Source organism: Pogoniulus pusillus, chromosome 18 (assembly GCF_015220805.1).
Source record: "Pogoniulus pusillus isolate bPogPus1 chromosome 18, bPogPus1.pri, whole genome shotgun sequence".
Classification (NCBI taxonomy): Eukaryota; Metazoa; Chordata; class Aves; order Piciformes; family Lybiidae; genus Pogoniulus; species Pogoniulus pusillus.
The window spans coordinates 16,462,421-16,488,562 of NC_087281.1; the positions used below are offsets into that span (position 1 = coordinate 16,462,421).

The 26,142-nt window shown below is 45.0% G+C and overlaps 1 protein-coding gene across 6 annotated transcripts in view; it reads left to right on the top strand.

Annotated features, from left to right (window-relative positions):
• SLC35F3 (solute carrier family 35 member F3) overlaps nt 1-26,142 on the top strand; it is a 152,707-nt gene that overhangs the window by 80,192 nt on the left and 46,373 nt on the right. For 4 of the 6 annotated variants that reach the window (XM_064158550.1, XM_064158552.1, XM_064158553.1 and 1 more), the window contains one exon: nt 24,465-24,789. In XM_064158550.1, coding sequence (XP_064014620.1) covers nt 24,465-24,789 — 325 coding nt within the window. Of the gene's footprint in view, nt 1-5,957; nt 6,049-6,772; nt 7,185-24,464; nt 24,790-26,142 lie in introns of those variants that run through there. The other 2 variants (XM_064158554.1, XM_064158551.1) reach the window with 2 other exon arrangements.

Here is a 26,142-nt window from a genome sequence, read left to right on the forward strand (position 1 = left end):
ATATCTGGCAGATTATTTATGTAGGCTGAAACCCTCTCTGGTTCACAGTCCAGCTGGGGTGCTTGCATCCTGCTTAATCTTCAGTTCAGGTAGCCAACAGTAAAACTTAAATCTGACAGACGTGATTTTCATCCCAGAGCATTGTTCACAAGAAAGGTGACTTGAAATACAGAATGTCTTTGCTGTTATTTTCTGAAAGATTCTTGGATGTCACTTTTTCATCTCATTTTTTGTCCTTTTCCTGCCTGATATTACTTGGGAGGGCAGAATTCTGTGAGCATTCAGGGCAAAAGGAGGAAAAAGTGTGATTTGGTCTTCAGCTCTCTTGAGCTCTGCTGGTGTGTTGGAGGCCAGGAGCTCATGCTTATTTGCTCAGTCAATTCTGAAAGAATCATTTCTTTAAGAACAAGAGCTTGCCTCACAGATCAAGCTAATTGCTTTGCTTTCCAAGTCAGAGTCTGAACAGCAGATTGTTTATATTCTGAGTTTAGAGTTTTTTTTAATTCTGTTTTCATGGGTTCCAACAGAGTTTATTCCTGTTCAGTTTCCCCAGTGTTCCCACCACTAATATCACCACAAAAAGCTAAAGTAGTCTGATAGCTGTATTTCATTATAGGTCACAGCTCCCACAGGTAAATCTTGCAAGTGACCTCACTATACAATCACAGTCACCACACAATGGGTTGTTCTTGTGCCACTTGCTCCAGAAGTGGTCAGTTCCCTTATCATAGGAATCATAGAATCGATCAGGGTGGAAGAGAAATCCAAGATCATCCAGTCCAACCTAGCACCCAGCCCTAGCCAGTCAACTACACCATGGCACTAAGTGCCTCAGCCAGGCTTGGCTTCAACACCTCCAGGAATACTGACTCCACCACCTCCCTTGGCAGCCCATTCCAATGCCAATCACTCTCTCTGGCAAGAACTTCCTCCTAACATCCAGCCTAGACCACTCCCAGCACTACTTGAGACTGTGTCCCCTTGTTCTGTTGCTGGTTGCCTGGCAGAAGAAGCCAACCCACACCTGGCTACAGCCTCCCTTCAGGTAGTAGTGGACAGCAATGCGGTCAGCCCTGAGCCTCCTCTTCTCCAGGCTAAACAACCCCAGCTCCTTCAGCCTCTCCTCACAGGGCTGTGTTCCAGGCCTCTCACCAGCTTCATCACCCTTCTCTGGACACATTCCAGTATCTCAACATCTCTCTTGAATTGAGGAGCTCAGAACATAGATTTGACTGTTATCTGTAGCAATGTGTATCTGATCAAATTCGAAGCACAGTTATCAGATACAGCAGTAGTTCTATAACAGCCTCACTCAAATGCAGTCTGCAAACACCTCTGGCCTGACAGGTTTTAATCTTCCCCTCTTTCCTTCACTGCCTTGTTCTGTGAGTTAAAGTCATGATACTGAAAGTAACTGAGGGTTTTTTTAATAGGGAAGATTGATGAGATAATATCACAGAGAAAGACCTTATGTACATTTGGCAACAATATGAATTTGTTCTAAGTGGAGGTTGTGAAAGCAGGAGGCATGCAAAAAGAATAGTGGTGGATGGTCACCAGACAGTGCATCTAAATGTAGATTTCAGAATGATTACAGCACAGCAAACATCATTTCCAAAATAACTATTATTTGTGTTGGAAACATGTTTTGGACATCTGTGGGGCTTTAGCTGGGAGATAAAAACAAGATAAAAAAGCCATTACATGGTAGCTAAACAAAACTAACACAGAATTCAAGTAGAAACAATCTCCTCAAAAACAAACTAATGGCTATTTGTGGAGAATTCTCAACACATAACTGCAAACAAACCTGTGGAAAGAGTCATAGAATCAACCAGGTTGGAAGAGACCTCCAAGATCATCCAGTCCAACCTAGCACCCAGCCCTATCCAGTCAACTAGACCATGGCACCATGACCAACCCCCACCTGGCTACAGCCTCCCTTCAGGTAGTTGTAGACAGCAATGAGATCCCCTCTGAGCCTCCTCTTCTCCAGGCTAAACACCCCCACCTCCTTCAGCCTCTCTTCATAGGCCTCTCACCAGCTTCATCACCTTTCTCCAGACATGTTCCAGCACCTCAACATCTCTCTTGAATTGAGGAGCCCAGAACTGGACACAGTACTCAAGGTGTGGCCTGACCACTGTTGAGTACTGGGGCAGAATAACCTCCCTTGTCCTACTGACCACACTGTTCCTGATCCAGGCCAGGATGCCATTGCTCCTGACAGATTGTATGTAGTGTAGGTTTCATGCATATATTTGACTCATGGCAGTTGAATTAATTCTGGCATGAGGTGGAGGCTGTTAGGAAATTGTCTTACACAAGTTGAAGTCCATACTCCTTTTCCTTTAGAGTTGCTAAAAGCAACAATTCTTGCCCTCAGTGCTACGGCAAGCATTTAAATGAATAAATGTCCTCTTAATGAGTACACTAAACATGAAAGTATCCAAACTGGAAAAATACCAACTGGGCACATTTCATGTTTGCTAAACAAACTACCTAATACAAGGTCATAGCACATGTAACTATGAGAATTTAGTTTCCTCTGTCAATTAAAAGTCTTTCAGAAAAAGGATGATACATTAGCTTAAAAGCAATATGATGCTGAGTGTTACTCATTGTAGCAAAACTCATTCCATCAAACTACAAGTTCTTCAGGTTCTTCAGGCTGGGCAAATTCTAATCTCATCATGGATTGTGAATCCAACCTTGCCCTTTTCATATGAACCATCCTTGCTCTTGATTGGAAGTGAAAGCCTGCTTTCTTCGGTTCTCAAGTTTTGAGAATACCCTCTTCACTTTTGCAAGCTATCTGCATTCAAAGGCATCCTCTAGGTTCTTCTCTGATGCCTCATGAATACAGGAACAGTGTTTTAAATGAAAACAAAAATTACTTGAAATTTTACCCTGAGTGTGTCAGTTTGGCATTGCTTACAGTAAATTCAATTGGCCTCCCCAGTTTAAGAGGGGCAGGGATCTGCTGGAGAAGGTCAAGCGAAGAACTACAAGGATAATTGGGGGACTGTAGGGCATGGCTTATGAAGAGAGGCTGTGAGAACTGGGGGCATTTTAGTCTGGACAAGACAAGACTGAGAGGGCATTTAATAAAAGTTTATAAATATCTGAGGGCTGGTCAGGAGCTGGGGACAGGCTCTGCTCACTTGCTCCCTGTGATAGGACGAGGAGCAATGGGTGTAAGTTGCAGCAAAAGAGGTTTCACTGCAACACAAGCTTTACTGTAAGGGCCACAGAGCACTGGAACAGGCTCCCCAGAGAGGTTGTGGGTTCTTCTGTGGGGACTTTCAAGGCCTGTCTGGATGTGTTCCTCTGTGATCTGTGCTAGATTGTGTGGATCTGCTCTAGCAGGGAAGTTGGACTCGATGATCTCCTTGGCTCCCTTCCAACCTCTAATATCCTGTGATCCTGTAAATGTAATCCAGCAGCAAATGCATCAATGATTAGGGAGGTGAGGAAGCTGCAGTATGACACAACTTTAAGTAACAAGCCTGGACAACTGCAGCACTCACTGTAGCACCCTTGGAATACAGTCCTCATGCACCCTAGTCTTCATTAAATAAGCTCAATGGTCTGTTATTATGGTATGTGACTGATAGTTTTATGCACAGTGCAAAACAGGTGCCTAGCATGGACCTCTGGTGTCACTGTGTGTGCCTGTAAAGGTAGCAAGAGAAAACAGAGGCTGGCTGAGTTCAAGCACTCTGGGGTCAGGGTTGAACAGAGCTCTCTATCAGACTGCATCAGTCTCAATTAGCTATACTGCACACATGCATTGAGCAAAGGATTTCTAAAAACTCATTAGTGGTAGGATGTCTCATCCTCAGTATGACACCAGTCTTAATTGAATGCTGATTGTTCTTGATGCCTTTGATAGCTTCTTTGGGGTAACTAAACAGAACATGTGAGGAGAGGAGGCTTGAGTGCTGTGGTCATGCAGGGCAGAAGAGGAAAAAGGGCAGGAGGTTTGAAGGCTTAGATGCCTCCTAGCTCTCTCCATAGCATCAGCTGGCATAAGTACACTGGCCACTGCTAAGCAGCACTCTTCAACACCAACCTCATTAGGCAAGCAGAGGTCCAGTAAGCTGCAGGAGTGACTGACGTAAAATGCTTTGACACATGAAGTTCTAGGCTTAAATAAACCATTTCAAGCCTGAAATGTGTTAACAAGTCTGCAAATCCTACAATATTAAATATGTCCAGAGTTAAAATAACATGTCATTTAAAAAAATGGGTCTTGTTTTCAATGGGATTCTGTAAGTGAGCAACCTCCAAGTAAAATAACTTACATGCTGTGTCTTTCCTTTAAAAAAACTAAGAGCATAAACTTTGCAGAAAGGAAGGAGCATAAGCCCAGCAACAAAAACTTTTTAATAAAGATCCTTTTAATTCTTGTGAATGTCCCATTGATTACAAGATATAGCCAGCAGAGAAGACTGATTGTCCTGCTGTGTACATTCATTTACCTCTAGGAAAAGTAGATGAAATTTGGACATGAAATGCTGATGTAGTAGTTTCCTGCTTACACAGCAGAGGCTCAGATGATCCTGGAATGTAAGCTCAAGAGCAGAAGCCAGCCTGAATTATGCAGGTTCTATTCCTCACTGATGGTACTTGGTCACCTGAACAGGAGGAAGTTAATTCTGTGGCTGTATTTTACCTACCGGCAAGCCTGAAGCTTCTTGACAGAGGCAATGTAAAACGAATTAACATTTTATAGCATGCTTTGAAATCCTCACATAAAAGGCACTGCAACATTGCAAAATATTTCATGGACAGAACCATCCAAGGAGAGATCTGTCTCTTTTTATGTAACTTCTTTCAAAGATCAGAAATTAGCTGGGCTTTCAGACTGAAACGTTATGGACCTAGATTTCCCAACATATGATTTGTAACACCACAGCAAGCTAAATAGATCAGAGAATTGTACTAAGAAGGTCTGGAAATAACCATGAAAACCAGGCTTTTTTTCTTAATTTATTTGACTATGCCAAGGTTTTGCAGTCTTAGCACTGAGCATATGAATATACTCTCCAGAAGAAGCACTGTGTAAGGAGCCTAGGGATTTTTATATTTTTTTGGGAAGCCCATCTCAAATGTTGACAAGGGAGAGGCACAGGATCACAGGATGTTAGGGGTTGGAAGGGAGCCAAGGAGATCATCGAGTCCAACCGCCCTGCCAGAGCAGGACAATACTATCTAACACAGATCACAGAGGAACACATCCAGACAGGCCTTGATAGTCTCCAGAGAAGGAGACTCAACCTCTCTGGGGAGCCTGTTCCAGTGCTCTGTGGCCCTTGCAGTCAAGAAGTTCCCCCTTGTGTTGAGGTGGAACCTCTTTTGCTGCAACTTACACCCGTTGCTCCGTGTCCTATCACAAGGAGCAAGTGAGCAGAGCCTGTCCCCCCACCCCCCCTTTCTGACCAGCCCTCAGATATTTATAAGCCTTTATCAAATCCCCTCAAAGTCTTGTCTTTTCCAGACTAAAATGCCCCAGGTCCCACAGCCTCTCCTCATGAAGCATGCCCTCCAGTCCCCTAATCATCCTAGTAGCCATCCTGTCTCCAGCAGATCCCTGTCCCTCTTAAACTGGGGAAATGCAAACTACCCCTGAGCTTCATCAGACTGCAGATCACCGGATGTGACCTGTGCAAACTAACAGGCCATATCTTCCCCACCAGAAGGAGCTTACTTCTCAAAGAGCTGTCTGACCAGCACAAGGAAGGTGGGTGTTTTCCCACGGTTTGCTAAACAGTGTTGCGGCTGCTCTTCAATAGGCAGTATTTATGTGATTAGCAAATACTTTGGAATGTTTGTGGAGTATTGATGGCTGCCTGGTCAAAGTACACTCATTTTAATTTGACCAAAACTTCAGAAACGTTAAGTATTTACGTCTTTGTCTCACATCCAGTCTCTGAACCTGGTAAATGGTCTTTTCATAGCCATAGCAGAAATCACGAGGAGTAAAGAGTGCTGAGCAAACTGTGTGCAGCATCTTATGAAACCTGTTTCTTTGCTCACAGTGATGTAAGTAGTCTTTTTCACGTTTCATGCCCATTCAGGAGGATGGGCTCTTTTGAACTGGCTTGCATTAAGTCATGTTAATTTACACCATTTCATTGTTGGTATGTCATCACTGGGAATCTTAAAACTATTGCCCCCACCATAAAACGCTGCCTAATACCAGCAGCAGACAGTGGTGAAATGCATTTGCTTTAACTCGTGTGTAGGTGTGAAGGTTTTTGTTTCACGCCTCAAAAAGAAGTTGGTAAGATGTGTTAGATAGCTGTCGAGTATGCTGCTGCAAGTATTGGAATATTATTGATAAACCCATGGTGTAGCATCATCCTGAATGTTGTGTGTGGGGTTGTTCTCCCTCTTAGAAAGCACACAGCAGGAATAGAAAGGCTGTGGAGAGGATGGCAGAATACAGGCATGGGTGAAAATCGGCAGGGAACAGTGAGTGGATTTGGAGGGGAATAAAGGAGAGATATCATACGGTGGGGTGGTAAAGGGGGAAAAACCACACCAAAAAACGGTTTGAAAAGTGTAAATTACGCTTTCCCGTAAGACATTAAGACGGGAACGAAGCAGACCATGAAAAGACAGGAGCCCTTTCCGAGCGGCGCAGTAGCCCAGCGCCAACAGAAATCGCGGGGGCCGGCAGACCGGCCCGCTCCGGGAAGCCCTGGCACGGCAGCGAGCACCGGAGTGGTGTCCGCAGCCGCATTACGGTCCGGGCTCCCTGCCGGCGCTGCCGGAGCGGTGCCTGGAAAGGCGGCCCCGGCCCCGGTGCCTGCACCTGCGGGGCTCCGCAGCGCCCCACGCAGCGGGGTCCGGGCGCCACTCTGCAACCCGCGACCCGGGGGCGGCCCCGAGAGCCCGGGGGGCCGTGCCAGTGACGTCGGGTTTGCAGCAGCCCCGAGCGGCAGCGGGCGGGCGAGCCCCAGCCCCCGCCGCCGCCCGGTGCTGCGGCAGAGGGCGGCGGGCGGGAGCCGTACCGGAGCAGCAACGCCGAGGAGGGCTCCGGCGGCGCCAGGATGTAGGCGCGGGGCGGCGGGGAGCTGCCGCCGGCGACGGGCTCGCCATGAAGAAGCACTCGGCCAGGGTGGCCCCCCTCAGCGCCTGCAACAGCCCCGTCCTCACCCTCACCAAAGTGGAAGGTAAACGACGATGTCGCTGGGAGCGGGTCGGGAGCACAGGGATAGTTATCCCTGGGGAGACCGCGTACAGCGGCCGGGAGTGCGCTGGGGCCACTGGGTACCCTCGGCGGGGGCTGTTCCAGAGCCACTGAGCACCATGACTGAGGATGCTCTGGGGCGACCGGCTGCGGTGCCGGGACGATGTTTGGTGCCCATCCCTGTCCGTGCCTCACTCTGCTTTGGCTCTTTCCTTCCCGTGCTCCAGAGGCAGAGCCCCACTCCTGGAGCATTCCTCGGGCTGACAGCTGCCCTCAAGCCCCTGAGCAAGTAAGTTCTTGCCAGGCAGGACCCCTCACAGAAGGATTTGACACCCAACGGGAGGAACACAGCCTTGTGTCCCAACCATCTGTCCTCATTTCTGTTTGCCAGTCTAGCTGCCTGGTAGCAGTGGGTTTGGGGCTCTGACCAAGAGGGGCATTAGGGGTTGGCAGACCTTCCCGAACCATAGGAACCTTTGAAGACTTTTGGGGATCATGGTTAGGGATCTTGAAAAGGGTAGCAATTTGCTCAGGAGAGTTTTCCAGAGGATTCTGAAAGTCTGGGTTTAAATGGTGTGAATGTCTAGGGTGAGGAGCTGTGATGTTGGGTAGAAACATGTAGGCCATGTCCTAGAGGGGCAGGTCAGGGAAGGTGGAGGGGAGCAAAGAGTTGGTTTCAAGGATCCAGTGAGGGATGTGGTAGTTGGTTGGGAGAATGGTATTGTTGAAAAGTAGAAGATTGGCTGAGAGGAATGGAGGAAGGAAAGGCAGAAAGGAATGAACATGATGAGGCAGAGAGGAAGAAAAACTCAAAAAAGGGAATGATTGAACAGCAAAACATAAAATACGAATGTGAGACTCTGTAGAAAGCTCATGAAGAAGAAAAAAAGTAATATTGAAAGACTGAAGAACAAGGAAAGGTAAAGAAAGAAATGGCAGCAACAACTCTGTGGAGGAGAAAGTGAGAAAATCCAAAATTATTGAAGAAGGAGAAAGGAAGTAAAATAGTGGAAAATCAGGAGTACCTGAAGGTGTTTATTCTGGTGCAGGGATAATACAGCTGTTGCATTCCCCTAACATAAAACCCACCTGCTGTACAGATAGGAAAAGGGATCCCATTTTTCTGACCAAAAGAAGAGCAGGCCTGGTCTTCATTACACTGTAACTGGAATTTTTTTAAGCCCTTGGAGTTAGCTCCATGCACATTAGAGCATTTCTTTCCGAAGACGGCTTCTCCGGGGAGGGAACACATCTGCCTTTATTTTGGTGCACTGCACATGCCTTATGAATCATAAATAGTAATAACCCACCAGGTTCCATCTTTGAAATATGGGTCATCTCACTCCTCTCCTACCAGTTCAAATACAGTTTATTACTTACCTTATATAGCAACAGAAGCAGTGCAGTCTTTCCCTGTGCCATCAAATTGAATCCTTTCAAGCATTTCCATGTCTGCTCTGCATACCAGCTCTCAGATACCCTATTGCCTCTCACCAGGGACTTTGTTGACCTAGTTGGACTTTTCCTTCTTTACTTCAGATTCTTGTTTTATCATCAGTGGTAAAATCTAAATTGCTTTGATGGTGTAGGTCCCAGAGACTGTACAGAGCAATGAAACAGACTGGCTTTGTTTAAGAGCTTCTTTTTCTAAGTCAATTGACAACATTTCCTTTCAGACCACCATTGACTGATATTGCCAGACGGTCTTTAGGGCCATAAGAAAGAGCCAAAAATGTAGTTAAAGGCAAAAATAAACTGAGGCAGTGGACATACTGTGAACTGCTTGCTTCCCTTGGTCCAGATGCCATACTAGTGGCAAAGTTTTGCCTTCTTATATTTCTCTGATAGCCCAAGCGCCTTGCAACAGTGTAGCCAACGTTGCAAAAGCAAGACCACAGATCCTTCTCTGCTTCACAGCTATGCTTATTTTCTCTTCTATCAACCACCATCAAAGCATTTCAGGGATCTTTGGCAGAACCACTAGTAATATGTTTCACTCCAGAGGAGCTATCCAAGAGAAGTCTTTCATTGATATGCATTGCTGTAATGCCTTTCAGCACTCCCTCTGTTCTCCTGTTGGTGCAGTAGCTTCTTTGCTTTAAAAGGGAGATGAGGACTTTGTGCGCCTTCAGAAGCGTGACTGCCATTTCGAATCATTTCAGAGACTGAATCATCAGTGTGCTCTGAGCCTGCAGTAGCAGCACCCTTTCAAGACAACTGTACCTATGTGCATCACTCAGGCAGGCCATAGCCATACCATGTGTTTTCTGTGCTTGGTACCATTGCACACATTTCATGTTTTGAGAAATGTAGACTCCATGCCTGATTTGTGCTTGTTCATCTTTCTGTTGCTGTTTTTCCATCCATACCAGATTGGTAACTTTGTCTACATCACTGAAGTTGCAAGGGATTTGTGCAGGCATGAACAAGAAATGAATTTGTCCTTTCATACATTTATGTGCCTGCAGGGAGTTAATCACAAGCACATCAACACTGTAATCACTTTAATAATACATCTTCTTCAGCAAGCATAGCAAACGATCCCAAGCACAGCAAAAACTTCCATGCATGGCAGTCTGCTTCCTTAAGAGAGGCAATTCTTATTATCCTCCTTTTGCCAGTGAAGCAGACAGGAAACTGCAGAATGAACAACTTGTCTAAAAAGAAGCAACACATCTTTTCGCAGAGCAGGCAAGACCTACAGTGGATAGGCATGGACATCCAAACCTCTCCCACACATATTTTCTGGCCACAAGAGGGCACTGTCATGAATGGATGCGATAGGGATGGGAGACTTAACTGAAATCAATGACTCCAGGTACCGACTAAAACTTCCTTTTGGGGAAATAAGCTTAAATACTGCATTAATATAGCTGTGGATAAATAAAGTTTAACTGTTAGTGCTGTGCAGGTTTGGGCAGTCAGACAATGCTTGTCTGAGCTTTGAGCACAAGGGCAGACATGTTAAAAGCCTTACCTGGAAGTTAGCATCTGTAGAAGGAAGAATTGTGCTCACTGTTGTGGTTTATGCAAGAGGTGTACATGGTCGAAATGTGCAGGGCTTGTGCATTCTAAAGAATAGAAGCAGCTGGAGAGCAGGAGAAGCTGGTGGCTCAGCTCAGCCAGGGCTGTGGGTCTGAGTTTGCTTCCCCACTGAAGCAGCCTTAGTGAAGAATGCACACTGGCTTCTGTGTGCAGGGAGTAATTCACTCATTCGTACAGTGCTCACTTTTGTTCAGGCTGTCTTCTGGCATGGAAGACAGTTCTCAATGTGAACATAAATGATCAGGGCAGAGGCCATCAAATCTGCAGATGGGGCAGCAGCTGTCAATTACTCTTGCCTGGAGCTGGGATGGAGTGAATGACCCAGGGATGAAGGCAGTAGTATATGTGTAGCTACAGGAATGATTTGGGATGTAAATTTGCTGTGTATGGTACCTGCCAGCATGCTCTCTTGGCAGGGGGCTGGACAGAGTGTCTGCTCAGCAAGTTTGCTGATGACACCAAGCTGGGAGGCTTGGCTGATACAGCTGAAGGCTGTGTGGCCATCCAGCAAGACCTGGACAGACTGGAGAGCTGGGCACAGAGGAACCAGATGAGGTTCAACAAGGACAAGTGCAGAGTCCTGCATCTGGGGAGGAATAATAAACGGGGAGGTGATCTGCTGGAGAGAAGCCCTGTGGAGAGGGACCTGGGAGTCCTGGTGGCTAACAAGTTACCCATGGCACAGCAATGTGCCCTTGTGGCCACGAAGGCCAATGGGATCCTGGGGTGTATTAAGAAGAGTGTATCCAGCAGATCAAGGGAGATTCTTCTCTCCCTCTGCCCTGATGAGACCATATATTGAATACTGTGTTCAGTTTTGGGCTCCTCAGCTTAAGAGGGACAGGGATCTGCTGGAGAGGGTCCAGTGGAGAGCTACAAGGATGATTAGGGGACAGGAGGGCATGGCTTATGAGGAGAGGCTGAGGGACCTGAGGCTTTTAGTCTGGAGAAAAGAAGACTGAGAGGGGATTTGATAAATGATTATAAATATCTGAGGGCTGATCAGGAATGGGGGGACAGGCTCTGCTCACTTGCTCCTTGTGATAGGACAAGGAGCAATGGGTGTAAGTTGCACCACAAGAGGTTCCACCTCAACACATGGGGTAACCTCTTTAAGGGTCAGAAAGCACTGGAACAGGCTCCCCAAAGAGGCCTCCTTCTCTGGAGACTTTCAAGGTCTGTCTGGATGTGTTCCTCTGTGATCTGTGGTATATTGTATGGTCCTGCTCTGGCAGTGGGGTTGGTCTCAATGATCTCCTTGGGTGCCTTCCAACCCCTAATATCCTGTGATCTCTGAAGGTCCCTTCTAACCTCTAAGATTCTGTGATTCTGTGATTACATGGTAAAGTCAATATGACTTACTCTCCAGATGGAAAATGGTACTCTCTTCCATGTTTATTGTGGGTTAAGTGCACATCAGCAGTAATTCACTCTGATTTTCAACAGGACAACTTTTGTCCAATGTTCCTGGAGCATTTTCAGTTAACAGAACAGTATATTTAAGCAGATACCCAGGATCCTGTTCCAAAGGTGTGAGGAGTTTCTTGTTGCATAACACCTGGCTCCTTTCCCAAGTGGCACCATGCTTTTGTAGGCTTTAAACAGATGCAAAACGAGCCACTCTTAGCTGTGCTAGGTTTGCTCACTGAGGTTTCCTGCCAGCTCATCTTTGATCGTGTCCCACTGGTTATTTCGTATACTTTCTTGCCTGTGCAAATGCATACAGGTCTGGAGGTGACTCACTATGTCCCCTCCCTAAATTACACTGGAATAAAATGAGACTGTTTTGATGCAACTAAACTAATGCCAGAGCAGGAGTTTTAATGCATCATGAAGCAGAAAGATAAGTTATTAAAGATTTATCCAAGCTTCCTTACTTTAGTGACCAAAATGAGCCACTATGCACACACTCTGGACAAACCATAGTTTCATTTACAGTGACAGAACTTAAGAATAACAGCAGTCATTGGATCTTCTCCTCAGACCACATGTAGATCACAGACTCACTTATCCCTAAGTGGAGCAAGATGCATTTTCTAGTCCTCTTGAATCAATTCAGGCATTTACTCCTACCAAAAAAACCCCACAAAACTGGCAGATTACTAATCCATCTATTTAGTTATAGATTTACTCTATGAGAAGTTGGAACCATAGCCAGTAAGAAATACATATTAAGTCACCAGAGCATGTCATTCATTGCCTCCTGTTCTTATTTTGTAATTCTGTCCTTCTTTCCTAATTGTAAGCAGTGGGATTTGTAGCATAGAAACAGTTCAGTGTAAGAATCAAAGGATCATTTCAGTTAGAAGAGACCATTAAAATCATGGAGCCTAGCCATTATCTAGCTCTACCAAGTCTGGTGTTAAACCATGTCCCTTAGCATCATAACTATGTGTCTTCTAAACTCCTCCAGCTTGCAATTCAAGCACCAACCTGGGGAGCCTACTGCAGTGTTTCCTAACCCCTTCAGTGAGAAGGTCTCTTCTAATATCCAATCTGAACTGGCCCTGGCACAATTTGAAGCCGTTTCCTCTCATTCACTCACTTGCTACTAGGCAGAAGAGACCAACACCCACCTCACTACAACCTCCTTTCAAGAGGTTGTAGAGAGCATGGTCTCCCCTCAGCTGTCTTTTCTCCCATCTAAGCAATCCCAGTTCCATCAGCCACTCCTCATAAGGCTTGTTCTTCAGACCCTTCACCAGCTCTGTTTCCCTTCTCTGGGCCTTCTTTGGGACTTCACTGTCGTTACTGTACTGAGGGTCCCCAAACTGACCACAACACTCAAGGTGTGGCCTCACTGGTTGTGATGGTTTGGGTGTACCCTGCCCCTCCACACTTTAGAAGGTACCCAACTAGTCTCAGCCGGCTCTGGGAATATAAATGAAGCTATTTATTTACAGCTAGCACAATATACAAGCAGCTATTTACAATATATATACAGTTATATACAGAAATATACAAGGTAAAAGTAATACAGAAACACAACTCCCCTTCCAGAAACCTGAGTCCCCAGGAGGGGCTCTCAACCACCCCTCTCCTTCCCCCTGCCTCTCTCAACCTTACCCCAGTCCTAAGGAAGAATGGAGGTTCAGCCAAGAGGTTAAGAAGCAAAGGTGAGTGGAAGGTGAGGTTAGGGAGATGCAGCTCAGTCAATGCCCAGCCAGAGAGTGACAAAATGGCGAGAGTGTTATCTAATGTTTTCATTCTTCCTCAGCAGGACTCTGAGGGAAGGAGACATCACCATTGTTTTCCTTTCACAGCCTATGATCTAGTTCTTGTCACCAAAACATTCTAGCCTGCTTCAAACTAGCACATTGGTGCTGAGTCCAGAGGGACACCTGGCAGCAGAGCCAGAGCCCAGGAAAGACTAAGAGCTGAGCACAAGGGTCTGCGATGGCTCAGTATCCATTCTCTAGCAATTTCCTAGTTACAAGCCTCATACATAGCATTATTTATCTTGTAGCTTGCCCAGCACAGTAGCACAGCACATTCACTTGTATGCTAAGCATCTCTCTCCACTAGGCTGAAGTATCATTGCCAACCTTTAGTCCACAGCCCAGTTAATCTTTGTTAATTAGAAATGGAGATAGCACTGCAGACCTGGATAGTATCCTGCAGGAGCAGGAATTTAGCCAATGAAAGTGTAGGTTCGCTTTGTAATCTTCACTGAGTTTTGCTGACAGTCACTGCAGTGTAAGATCAAAGGCAAGAGGAAGCAGGGTGGTTTTAGCAGTGCAGTGCTATCGTGCTTTTGGCCAGAGCTGCCCACCAACCGTGCAGGCACCATGTATTGGAGAAGCTGAATGCCACCTCCAGTGTTAACTACCCTGTGGGATGCACTCTACTTAGGCATAATGCAGAGGTGCCTAGCCTGGAAATGTTGTGAGCCCTACTTAAGGCATGACTTTTGCCATGGGATCCAGTACGTGTTTGTCATACAGAAGTTTTATGTTGACTCTTTTTTTGAACAGATGTATCTTTTGCTCAGTATCACTATTTCTAGTCAAAACTGTATTCAATAAGTGAGCCCCATAAGCCGTGCAATTCAACCATGGAGAGCACAGAAGTGAGGAAGCACAATCTAGAAATGCCTTTTCAGCAATCACCTGAATTTCCTAAGTGCAAGTCTCAGCAAGGATAGTATTATATTTGTGGCTGAAAAGGGCACGTGTCTGTCTTCTGTAGCTGATTGAAACAACTGAGGAATAGCAGGTTGAAAAATCCCTTCTCACTGAAAAGAAATATATCAGAGACAAGATAAGAAAATAGTGTGCTCCCCTGGCACAACTTGAGACTGTGCCCCCTTGTTCTGTTGCTGGTTGCCTAGCAGAAGAGACCAACTCCCACCTGGCTACAGCCTCCCTTCAGGTAGTTGTAGACAGCAACGAGGTCACCCCCGAGCCTCCTCTGCTCCAGGCTAAACAACCCCAGCTCCCTCAGCCTCTCCTCACAGGGTTTGTGTTCCAGGCCCCTCGCCAGCTTTGTTGCCCTTCTCTGGACTCATTCCAGTACCTCAGTGCAGCTGGCATGACCTTTGCAGTTAGCATGAGGTTATTTAACTCTTAATATAAGTACTTGTATATAGGCACTGATACAAATGTGCTATTTATATTGGTATAACAAGTTGAATTCTTTCAGAGATGAAGCTATTACTCAAACACCTGACTTATTAATACAGAAGTTTCCCACAGAGAATATAGGCTGTTGGGTTTTTTTCACCAGAACAGACATTCATCTATTAAACCTTTTTTTGTTGTTGTGTTTTTGGTGTTTTTTTTTTCCTCAGGGTTAAATTTGCACAGACTCTGATCAAAATTTTCCCAAAAAAATACCATTTTGGTCATAACTGATTTTGGTTGTAATGGAAGTTCTGCTTCCACATTGCTACTGCTCTCAAAGTAAAGGGCGATACACCCAGTGACCTTGCTAGGTAACTCACTGTAAGCTTCATTCTCATTTTTATTCAAGAAAGAAATGTAGAATGATTCAAAAGATATTTTGTTTTTTCATGCTATCAAGAATATATATATCTCATGATCACAGATATTCTTTACCTATATTTATGTTTGTTATTTTCCAGGACCAGAATGCTTATGCTGTAATAAGTACTCAATGTCTTTGATTTTGACTCAGGACTGCAGTTATGCATGCTGAATATGAAATAAAAAGGACACTGTTTAGGGGAACTCCCTACCCCACAAAACTCGAAGTGGAATGTCATATTTTAATGAGGCCCATTCGAATGCAGCACTTTTAATGTGAGGCACTTAGTGCTGTGGATGAGTAAATTAGAAGGGTCAGGTCATAGGTTGGACTCAATGATCCTAGAGGTCGTTTCCAACCCAGTTAATTCTGTGATTCTAATAGAATTTCTAAGCAGTTGCCTCTGAAGGGAAATTAAATTGATTGAAGACCAAATTGCTGCAGTATGGAGTTGATAATTTTTCAGCTCTCTCTGTATCACTAAAATGAATTAGAATATATATTTTGCAGGAAGCCTTCCTGGAGTATTTGACAGAGGAAGAAAGCTAAGGAGGAGAATTTAGCTTCTTTTCAGCAAAAATGTGCAGATTAGTCAATTCTGACTCTTAGTGAGTAGAGGTGTAATATTTAGCACAGGATAAACAAGGAATCAATATAAGATAACCATTAGGTGTAGAAAACATATCCATGAGGAATACATTAGGAGTACATGAGAGTGCCTATTACAAGAAACTTGCACCTGTTTGGCAAGTGATATGAATGATCTGGGGGTCTCAGTGATATGGGAGATTTTCACAGACAAAGGGACAAGAGAATCATCTTGATTGCTGTTGAGCTAATAGACATATTTTCTACCTTGGTGACATAAGGTCAAAGGTCAGATGAGCAGATAAGTCTGCATATTCAGTATAGATTGTTGTAACACTTTACTTTGGGGCAGAGTGGCTGGAGAGCAGCCAGGAAGAAAGGGACTGAGGGGGTACTGGTAAATAGTAGGCTGAGCAGTGTGCCCAGGTGGCCAAGAGAGCCAGTGGCATCCTGGCCTGTATCAGGAACAGTGTGGCCAGCAGGACAAGGGAGGTTATTCTTCCCCTGTACTCAATACTGGTCAGGCCACACCTTGAGTGCTGTGTCCAGTTCTGGGCCCCTCAATTCAAGAGAGATGTTGAGGTGCTGGAGCGTGTCCAGAGAAGGGCAACAAAGCTGGTGAGGGGCCTGGAACACAGCCCTGTGAAGAGAGGGTGAGGGACCTGGGGTTGTTTAGCCTGGACAAGAGGAGGCTCAGGAGTGACCTCATTGCTGTCTGCAGCTACCTGAAGGGAGGTTGTAGCCAGATGTGGGTTGGTCTCTTCTGCCAGGCAACCAGCAACAGAACAAGGGGACACAGTCTCAAGTAGTGCTGGGAGAGGTCTAGGCTGGATGTTAGGAGGAAGTTGTTGGCAGAGAGAGTGATTGGCATTGGAATGGGCTGCCCAGGGAGGTAGTGGAGTTGCCATCCCTGGAGGTGTTCAGGAAAATACTGACTGAGGCACTTAGTGCCATGGTCTAGTTGATTGGATAGGGCTGGGTGCTAGGTTGGACTGGCTGATCTTGGAGGTCTCTTCCAACCTGGTTGATTCTATGATTCTATACTTTGCATACTTATTTAACTTATATTAAGAATTTGAATAGCAAAACAGAGTCTGAACTCAGAATGCCTTTGCCTAGCTTTGAATCTATATTCATACATTTTCTCCCATTTCCAGAGCCTCAAGCAAATTCAGACCTTCTATTAACCTAATAGGTTAATACCCCAATTTTCTTCTGTAAAATAACCTCTACTGTGGGTTTTAAAACTCTATTGATTTATACTTAATTTAGTCATGCCATTCCATGATCAAATTAAGTCAAACCATTTGTATCTGTTACTGTAACAGCACAAGGATTTAAAAACAGGGCTTTAAACTTCTGGTTTTCCAAACAGCATTTAAAAATCCATATGTGCAATGTCATTTTGTCCAAATCATCCTGTTTTAAATGATTCAATAGAGGTTTGTGGGGGGTTGTGATTTTGATATTTCAGTGCATCAACTGGTATTCATTAAAAGTTGCTCTCTTAGACACCCTCAGCACCAACCACGGTTGGAAAGTTGGGGAACCGTGCGCACACCCCAAGTCATTGCACACTCACTAAGCGTTGCAGTCCCCCATGCCAGCTACCCTGTAGCTGGAGATTCACAGCTTCCATGTAGAAACTCAAGAGCAATTTCCTCAAAAACCCCATGTGCAGTTGCCACACGGAACTTGCCCAAAGGCCCATCTGCTCCTTGGTGGAGTTGAGCAGGAAGGTGCATTTTCTGCACTGAGATGCATCTGCCACAGTGTGGGTGTGCTGACAACCACAGTTTCCTTGGATGTAGCAAACAACTATTTTCTCTTTTCTGCCTTGTTCCTCATAATTTTTGGCACTTGTTTTGCTTTTTTGGTTGCTCTTGAATGCTGAGATGCCCTTTGTTGAGGAGCAGTCTGTGGAGGGTTCAGGATCCTTGGTGGCAATGGCTACAGCCTCACCTCTGAGTGTGCAGCATGTGGGTTGTTTACTCCCACCTGCACTTATTAATGGCACATGTCATCATCTGCTAATTTATGACCCAGTCACGTAGCCTTTCACCCCTCACAGGTGGCCTCTACTTGACCTGCCTCGCTGTAAGTCATTAGGATACTTTGTCATTAGGAATCTCACTATTCTCCCCTTGTTTACATTATCTGTGGTACAGTGAAGAGTGCAGGTTCCACAGCAGACCTCTGCAGAGCTTCAGCTGCTTCCCCCGTTACTGTATTTACTTCTCACTGCTTGTTTTCTGTAAGAGCCTTTTAAGTGAGGTATTGTCAGGAGCCTCTTAAACATGTAGAAAGAAACTGCATCACCTTTATCACTGCATCTGTTGGCCCCTGTCAAAGGACACCAGTGAGTCTGCAGGATGAATCATCTAAGCTGCCCAGCAGGTAATGCCAAGCAGAGTCCTGTGCTTTACACCATGCTAGGACACCCGTTGATAACTGTCTAGCATTTATCACTCTTTTTCAGAGTTGAGATGGCAGCTAAATACCTGAGCATCTTCCTCCAAAAAGTGGATTTGGAGGGTGTGTTCCTCTTTAATAGCTCAGTGCATAGGTAGACTTCCACCCTGTGTCCTAGCGAGCAGAGTTCCTGTTTGCCCAAGAAGGTGCCCTAATCCACAGACCCTTCAAGGCTAGGGGAACTCAGGTGTTATCAAAGATGGTGTGCTCAGAATAGAAAGCATTCTTATATATTGGGAAGGTATGAAGTAAGGAGGTCATTTGCCCAGAGGAGAAAATTTGAGGCTCTAGGACTTGTTATAGGCATATAGTATTTTTGCAAGTTTTACAGGCTTGTTCTGTGCAATAATACCCAAGCAGCTACAAAACATTTGAGAGGCTGGCAAGATGGGAATGTTTGGAGGATGGTTCCTTTGTAACTGTTACAGAGACCTGTAAGGATCCTGGCTTTTGTTAGAATTTTTTTCCAGGAGCCTGATGTAAAGAACTGTTTAAGAATCTGCTTACATGGAAGCACATCCATAGCCTGAGGAGTTGTGCATTATCATTGAGAACATGTTTCAGTCCCTAATAGGCCAGACCTTAGTCTGCGAGGGTCATTTTCTCACTCTGAAGGGCTGGCAAAGGCATCCAGCACTTTTGTAACGGTTTTGCTCATTTGCAGACTAGATGGCAACAGCTAAAGCAGCTCATTGATATGCTTGTGTGGTGGGGCCCAGTGCTGTCTGCAGTGACTTTACTCTCCATTTCTGACAGCACCAGTGGAGAGGTGGGACTCATCTCACCCAGCTTTAGACACCCACACTACAGACACCTACTTCTGAGCTCGTTGCCTCAGACTATTTAGGGCTGGTGGAGAGAAACAAGCACTTGGAGAGGGTGATTCATCTGGCTTGTTTTAATCGTCTACTTTAGGAGATAAATTGTTCTATGGAAATGTCTTTTTTTCGTCTAGTAACTATGCAGAAAGTGTAAATGACTGTCTCAGATACACAAATCTGCACAGCAGATGTCTCAAACCGAGAAGATACATGCTGCCCTTGGCTTTTCAACATTTCCATCACATCTTCAAAATACACAGTGAGTTACAGTGTGGTCCCATGGCAAGCCTTTAACTGGCTAGCTGTGCACTGACTCTTAAGCTTTAAAGCACTTTGGATATGGTCTGGACAGGATAGTTAAAGATGTTCTCTCTGCTACCTATGCAATGCCAAGTGTCTGGATTCAGTAAGAAAGGGCACATCATCTAGTGCTTTCCACTGCCTGTTTTTCCTCCATGGCTTTGATAGGTAACGTGGAGTGAGTGGTTCGGGTTTAGATGTCCTTACCACAAGTACCTGAAGTCACAGGATCACAGGATGTTAGGGGTTGGAAAGGACCCAAGGAGGCCATTGAGTCCAACCCCCCTGCCAGAGCAGGACAACACTATCTAACACAGATCACAGAGGAACACATCCAGACAGGCCTTGAAAGTCTCCAGAGAAGGAGACTCCACAGCCTCTCTGGGCAACCTGTTCCAGTGCTCTGTGACCCTTCCAGTAAAGAAGTCCCCCCTTGTGTGGAGGTGGAACCTCTTTTGCTGCAACTTACACCCATTGCTCTTTATCCTATCCCAGGAAGCAAGTGAGCAGAGGCTGTCTTCCCCTTCCTGACCAGCCCTCAGATATTTATAAACACTTATCAAATCCCCTCTAAGTCTTCTCTTTTCCAGACTAAAAAGCCCCAAGTCTCTCAGCCTCTCCTCATAAGACATGCCCTCCAGTCCCCTAATCATCCTCTCAGTCAGCTGAGAGAAGTCTCACTCATCATGGAGGAAACAGAAGGATGACTATTTTCTGGGTCTGGTGAACTCTGTAGGTAATGGCATAGGTGGTAGCATTGGAGGTGATTTCCTTCTATTGCTTCTGAATGCCATGGGAGAGAGGCTGGCTGAAAAGGAGGGAAGACAGGAAAGAAGAGTAGCTCCAGTTGGGATTTATGAAACAGGAAAATGAATATAAGGGAGAATGAAAAGCCAAATTTAGTAAAAGGAAGATAAGCATTTTTCTTTTATCTCAGCATCTTAATTTCCTCTGATAGGGGTTATAGTATCACACAGAGCAGTCTGCTACATGAGGTAAAGGAAGAATCCCATTAAAGCTCTAGAGGAGGATGTCCAGAAATAAAATTCTTCAGTGTCCTGCCTCATTGATTCGGAAAAGCCATTTTGCTATCTTTAGATTCATGTGCATTCTGTTGCCAGCTGGCCCTTGAGCAGTGTTAGAGAGAGAGTGATGAGCTTCTCATCCAGATGCAGATTTGATGTCACCTCATCAGTGCACCTGTGACTTGGGTGGCAGAAAGTGTCCCTGTGGAGAGCTGGGCTGGGAAAAGTATAGGTTGAGCTCTTTTGCATACCAGCTGACAGGCAAGTTCACAACACAGTAAATAGGAGGTTGGGACCACATGGGTGTATATCATCTGTAGCATCCACCATTTCCAAGCACAATCTGGTTTGGGGTAGATTATGTCCTGGGTATCCTCCAGGACAATGCTGCATCCACTGGAAAAGGCTGTGCCCATTTGGCACCTAGCCCTCTGGAAGTACAGGCAATTGTGAGGGCATGATGCAGTTTCACTGATGGATAGTTAAAAGGTCCATCTGGTAACGGCAAATCACCTGGGCAGTGATTTTCTTACCCCGTAGAATGGTTTAGGTTGGAAGGGACCTTAAAGATCATCTAGTTATAACCTTCCTGCCATGGGCAGGGACACCTTCCACTAGACCAGGTTGCTCAAATCCCTATCCAACCTGGCCTTGAAGACTTCAAGGGAAGGAGCATTCACAGTTTCTCTAGGAAACCTGTTCCACTGTATTACCACTCTCACAGTAAAGAATTTCTTCCTTACACATCTGATGTAAATCCACAGGGTTTTTTTCAGTTTAAGGCCATTACACCTTGTCTTAGCAATACATGCCCTTGTTTCATCTTGAAACCCATCATGCTTAGGAAAAGTTTTTTATTCCTTCCACCTTACAAATGCACCCAAAGAATGAGCACCCCTAGAAAGGTAAGCCTTGAGCTGCAAGACCACTTTAGAGGTGATACACACAATGTTGTCACTTGATGAGAGTGAATATATCTGTTGGTATATTCATCACAAAATCAAATGTGCCTGGACAAGAGAAACATCAGTAAAGTTTAGCTTAATTTCATAGGTAGTAACTGCCATAGAATAGAGTGAAAGGGCAGTGATATTCATGCAGCCTGGCCAAATTAGCTGCTGACCCACGTATATCTACACAGTGCAATGGAGAAGAGGGCGGGCAGCTTCAGCCCATAGCAAGGAGAAGATCCTTGTCAGTATCTGTTGGGGGTGCCCCCCAAACACTGCACTGTTTTGTTATGTTGAGTTCCTGGTGCATCAGTTGGTCTCCCCCCTTTTTAGTGATTGCCAAGACTACTTAGCCAGAGGGCCAGGGATCTTACAATGCTGTGTCAGAGATTGGCTTTTCTTCTAACACAGCTTCCATGTTGTGATTCAGAGCACCTACTCGGGATATACCCTAGCGCCTTAAAGCCTGTTCCCTAGTGTTAAATACCTCCAGCAGGAGGTGTATGAATTCTGGTTTCCTGCTTCTAAGGGGAATAACTTCAGAGAAGACAGGGATGGCACGTTCTAGAAGGAGGAACATTTTTGCCTGCCTCTCCAAGTAGGTGCAGAGAGTGGGAGAACCCTGCACTGATGCAGTGACACAAACCACTCCTAAGCTTTTGCTTGGCACCCTGACTACCTGGATTTGCTTTTTCTGTGCCAAACTCTTTCTGTGGTCCATGTAAATTATGCTGGGGTTCATTAAGGTGTGTGAAGTTTTTGGTGTACAGCACAGTACTGTACACCCAGCAGAAAAGCTTGAAAGAAAATGAAATATTTAATAATCATTGCAGGACTTGTGTAGTGGACAGCAAAGAGAGTGGAGGCAGCTGCCCATTGTGTGGTGAGGTTAAAAGATATGAATGTACTGTTGTTTGATAAACTAAACCCTGTCTGGGCTGTGCCATAACTGAGGCAAGAAGCATTAGTTGCAAGCAATGTATTACAAAGACAACACAGGTCAGGAGGAAGTTCTTCACCATGAGAGTGGTGAGAGCCTGGAATGGGTTGCCCAAAGAGGCAGTTGAGGCCCCATCCCTGGAGGTGTTTAAGGCCAGGCTGCATGAGGCTGTGGCCAGCCTGATCTAAGGTAGGGTGTCCCTGGGCATGGCAGGGGGTTTGGAACTAGATGATCCTTGTGGTCCCTTCCAACCCTGACTGATTCTATGATTCTACGATTCTATTTAAATGACTTTGAATGAACTCAGGATTCACAGATAGCCTCTTTCTTTCTTAGCTTCTAACCTTTTCCACTGGGTGTTTAGTGCAAAGTCATGTTAATGCTGGATAATTCAGTGGCCTGCTGGTGTATCTTCTGCAATGTGAGAGACTGCCCACACAGTCTTCTGTTGGAAACTGACATAAGTGGAGAGATGGGCAACACCCCCATCCCTCTTAAAGCCACTCAGAAAGACTAGATGTTTATTTCACTGCTGCTGTACTAGCCTTTTAGACTGCAGGATATCAAACACAGGCCACAGTTTTTTCATTGCATACAGCTTTGCTAGGCAAACTAGTGGTGCTGTTAGCTCAGATCATGCGTTTTCTTATCTGTAAGAATGACATGAAATAGTGTTCTCCAGTGGAATATACCTCTTCTTTACTAATGTGTTAGCTCATGTAAATGCAAATTTATATAAACTTGAAATAAGAGGCTCTAAGAGAGTCTCCATTCTGAACACTGATTCTCATCAGGATAAGGAAGGAGTTTTTGTATGCGTGCCTCGTAGTCTGTCTCCAACATACAGAAACGTTTGGCAATAATACAGTCCTGACTTGGCCTGATTATAGTTGTAGCTCTCTTTTCACCTTTTAATGCATACAGTCACCTCTGGACACTTGAGGCTCTAGATTACTGTCTTTCAACATGAGTTGCTCTTTCCTTCTCCATCAAGTGAATGGATCAACTAAACTGAAGTCAGCCTTTAATAGAAATCACTGCTGAGTGTTGCGTGTGGGTAACTGACAGCTTTAGCAGGTGTTAATTGGGGTGAATTTAAGGAATAAATTGACTTAAGGCTTTTTACCTTAAGGTGAGATCCCTAAAGGCAGTGGCCTGCTGCTGTGGTCTGCCATCATTTTTATCTCCACAGGATCTGAAGCACCTAACCTCACTTTGCTTCTTCATTGACAAGCTAGATATAGTATCTGCATGATAACAGATCTATAACACCTCATGTTTCTGGATGTAAGGTGCAAAGGTTTTTGACAGAGATTTCCAGCAGCATGCTAGGCTCAGCTATATCAGGGCACTTTCAACCCAGTCTCATTTGGTGCAGGACTCCAAGTCCAAGATGATCTTCAGGGCAGCCTGTGGGTTGGTCAGCTGGGGACAGCTGTTTTTCTAGGGGTCACTGAAATGATTGCTGATCCAATTTCAGTATTTATTGCTCTACTTACATTTCAGTAATTGTGCTTAACTGCAAGTGCTTAAAAACTTTGTTGCCCCTCTCCTTTTGAAAAACCATATTTCATCATCCACCCAATTCTGCATTATCCAAGAAAAGAACAATTCAAAGTGTTGTTGTCATTCACTTTTGCTGCTTCATTAAACTCAATACCATGTTTTTCATTCATTTGCACATCCTAACAGCCTCAGTTCAAGTGGTGTGTCAAACCTTTCTGTGTACATCAGAGCAACATGTCATTTTCAATTCCTTTTTACCCAGTGGCTTCTAAATCTAGAGGTGATAATTGCTACTTGCATGTCTGAGTTGAACCAGAGGTTTTGCAGCGATCTAATGGGCTGCCCAGGGAGGTGGTGGAGTTGCCATCCCTGGAGGTGTTCAAGAAAAGCCTGGATGAGGCACTTAGTGCCATGGTCTAGCTGATTGGACAGGGCTGGGTTCTAGGTTGGACTGGATGATCTTGGAGATCTCTTCCAACCTGGTTGATTCTATGATTCTATGATGTTGTGGCAAGATCTGGTGGGTTCTTTTGCTGGTACAACTCCATATGACTTCAGAAGGGCCTAGGATTTGAAAACTAAACTGCAATCTGGATTTCCTTGGTAAACCTTGTGTTTGCTTTTCCCCAGGGGATGAACGCTCCCGGGAGTCTCCAGCCCCAGCAGAAGCACAGATGCAAGCCGGGGCAGAAGGCGGTGCAAGGGTGAGCCGCTGTTGCTGGAAATGCTCTGTGACGCAGCTCAAGAAGATTTTCTGGGGTGTGGCCGTGGTCCTGGGTGTCTGCTCCTCTTGGTCAGGTTCGACACAGCTAGCAAAACTGACCTTTAAGAAATTTGATGCCCCCTTCACTCTAACGTGGTTTGCAACAAACTGGAACTTTTTATTCTTTCCTTTGTATTACCTTGGACATGTTTTTAAGTCAGCTGAAAAGCAGTCTCCAAAACAAAGATACAGGTATGGGAGCTTTTGTTTTTTCCTCCTTGCATGCTGCAGACATTTTTGTTCCAGTCAGTGAGTTAAATCAAGCTTGCAATTGCTTTCTTCTCTAGGTTCGTTAAAGGATGTTCTAAACTCATAGTGTGTCCTGTGCTAGGTGCTGTGTTACTACTCTTAATGCAATTTCCCTTCACCAATAGGAAATTCAGGTTTATTTCCAATACATACAAGTCATGGAATGCAAGCCCACATTTTCTGCAATTACTTCTCTTGTGTTTTCTGTACAAACCTCTGTGAACCTGATTTCTTCACTAATGTCTTCTTCCTCTACCCACAAGTGACTTTTGTGGCAATCTCTGACCAAGCTAAGTAAGTTTTTCTTTTCCGAACTCAGGACAAGTGCAGTGCCTTGAATAGCCAAGTCAAAAGTATTGTAGTATTTTCCTGGCATTATGCCCCTGACATCAGAAGCCAAGTTGTGATCTCAGTAAACTTGAGCTGTTGTGTTTATTTCCGGGAGGAAGTGCAGTCATAACCAAAGGCAGCACTTTGTCTTCAGCACATCATGTCTTTGCAACAAGCCAAACCCACAAAGCCTGAAGCACTCATGCAAAACCCTGAGTGCCTGTCCTCTGTGGGGGGCTAAGGATGCTCTGGCTGCTTGAAGGACTCTGAGTGAGCAACTCTTCAGCTCATCTCATTTTGGCCTGAGAGGTGTCTGGGACAGATGGGATGACTCAGCCATCAAGATGTCCTGTGTCAGAGAGCTTCCCTGATACAGGGAAGGATGTGAACAACAATTTGCCCTTCTGTTACACAGTGGGGCTCACAGCCTTCTAGTGAAGTAGCTCAGAAAGTAAACGGTAAGAAGTACACATTTCTCAGCTTCCAGCTGTGCAGTGTTGAGGTGGAAACTTACTACAGGAAAAATCTAAAATAACAGTGGACTGCAGATAAAGGAATTTTCACTGCTCCCTGCAGATCCTAGAGCAGTATCCAGAAGTTTTAAATACATTTTCATAAGATGCTGTTTTTCCTGCATTTCAGTCTTGGCAGTTTGTATTTGTTTACTCCAGAGCAAACATGATTCTTTCAGATATGAGAGAAGTATGGAGGTTAGAGACAGCAACAGTGCAATCTCAAACCAGTAATGAATCCTAGCCCAAATCAACTAACCTTTTGTTTCTTTGTTTTTAAAGTATTTTATTTTCTATCTGCCTTCAGGTAATGTTTTGAACACACCTGAATCCTGGGGTGAGCAGTTGTGGCTCATCATATCCGTGGGCTTAAAACCAAAGCTTTATGCTATTTGCTGAAGCAATTAATTTAAATGGTTGGTTGTTTTATGTCTTCCATTTAATGAAAGGATGA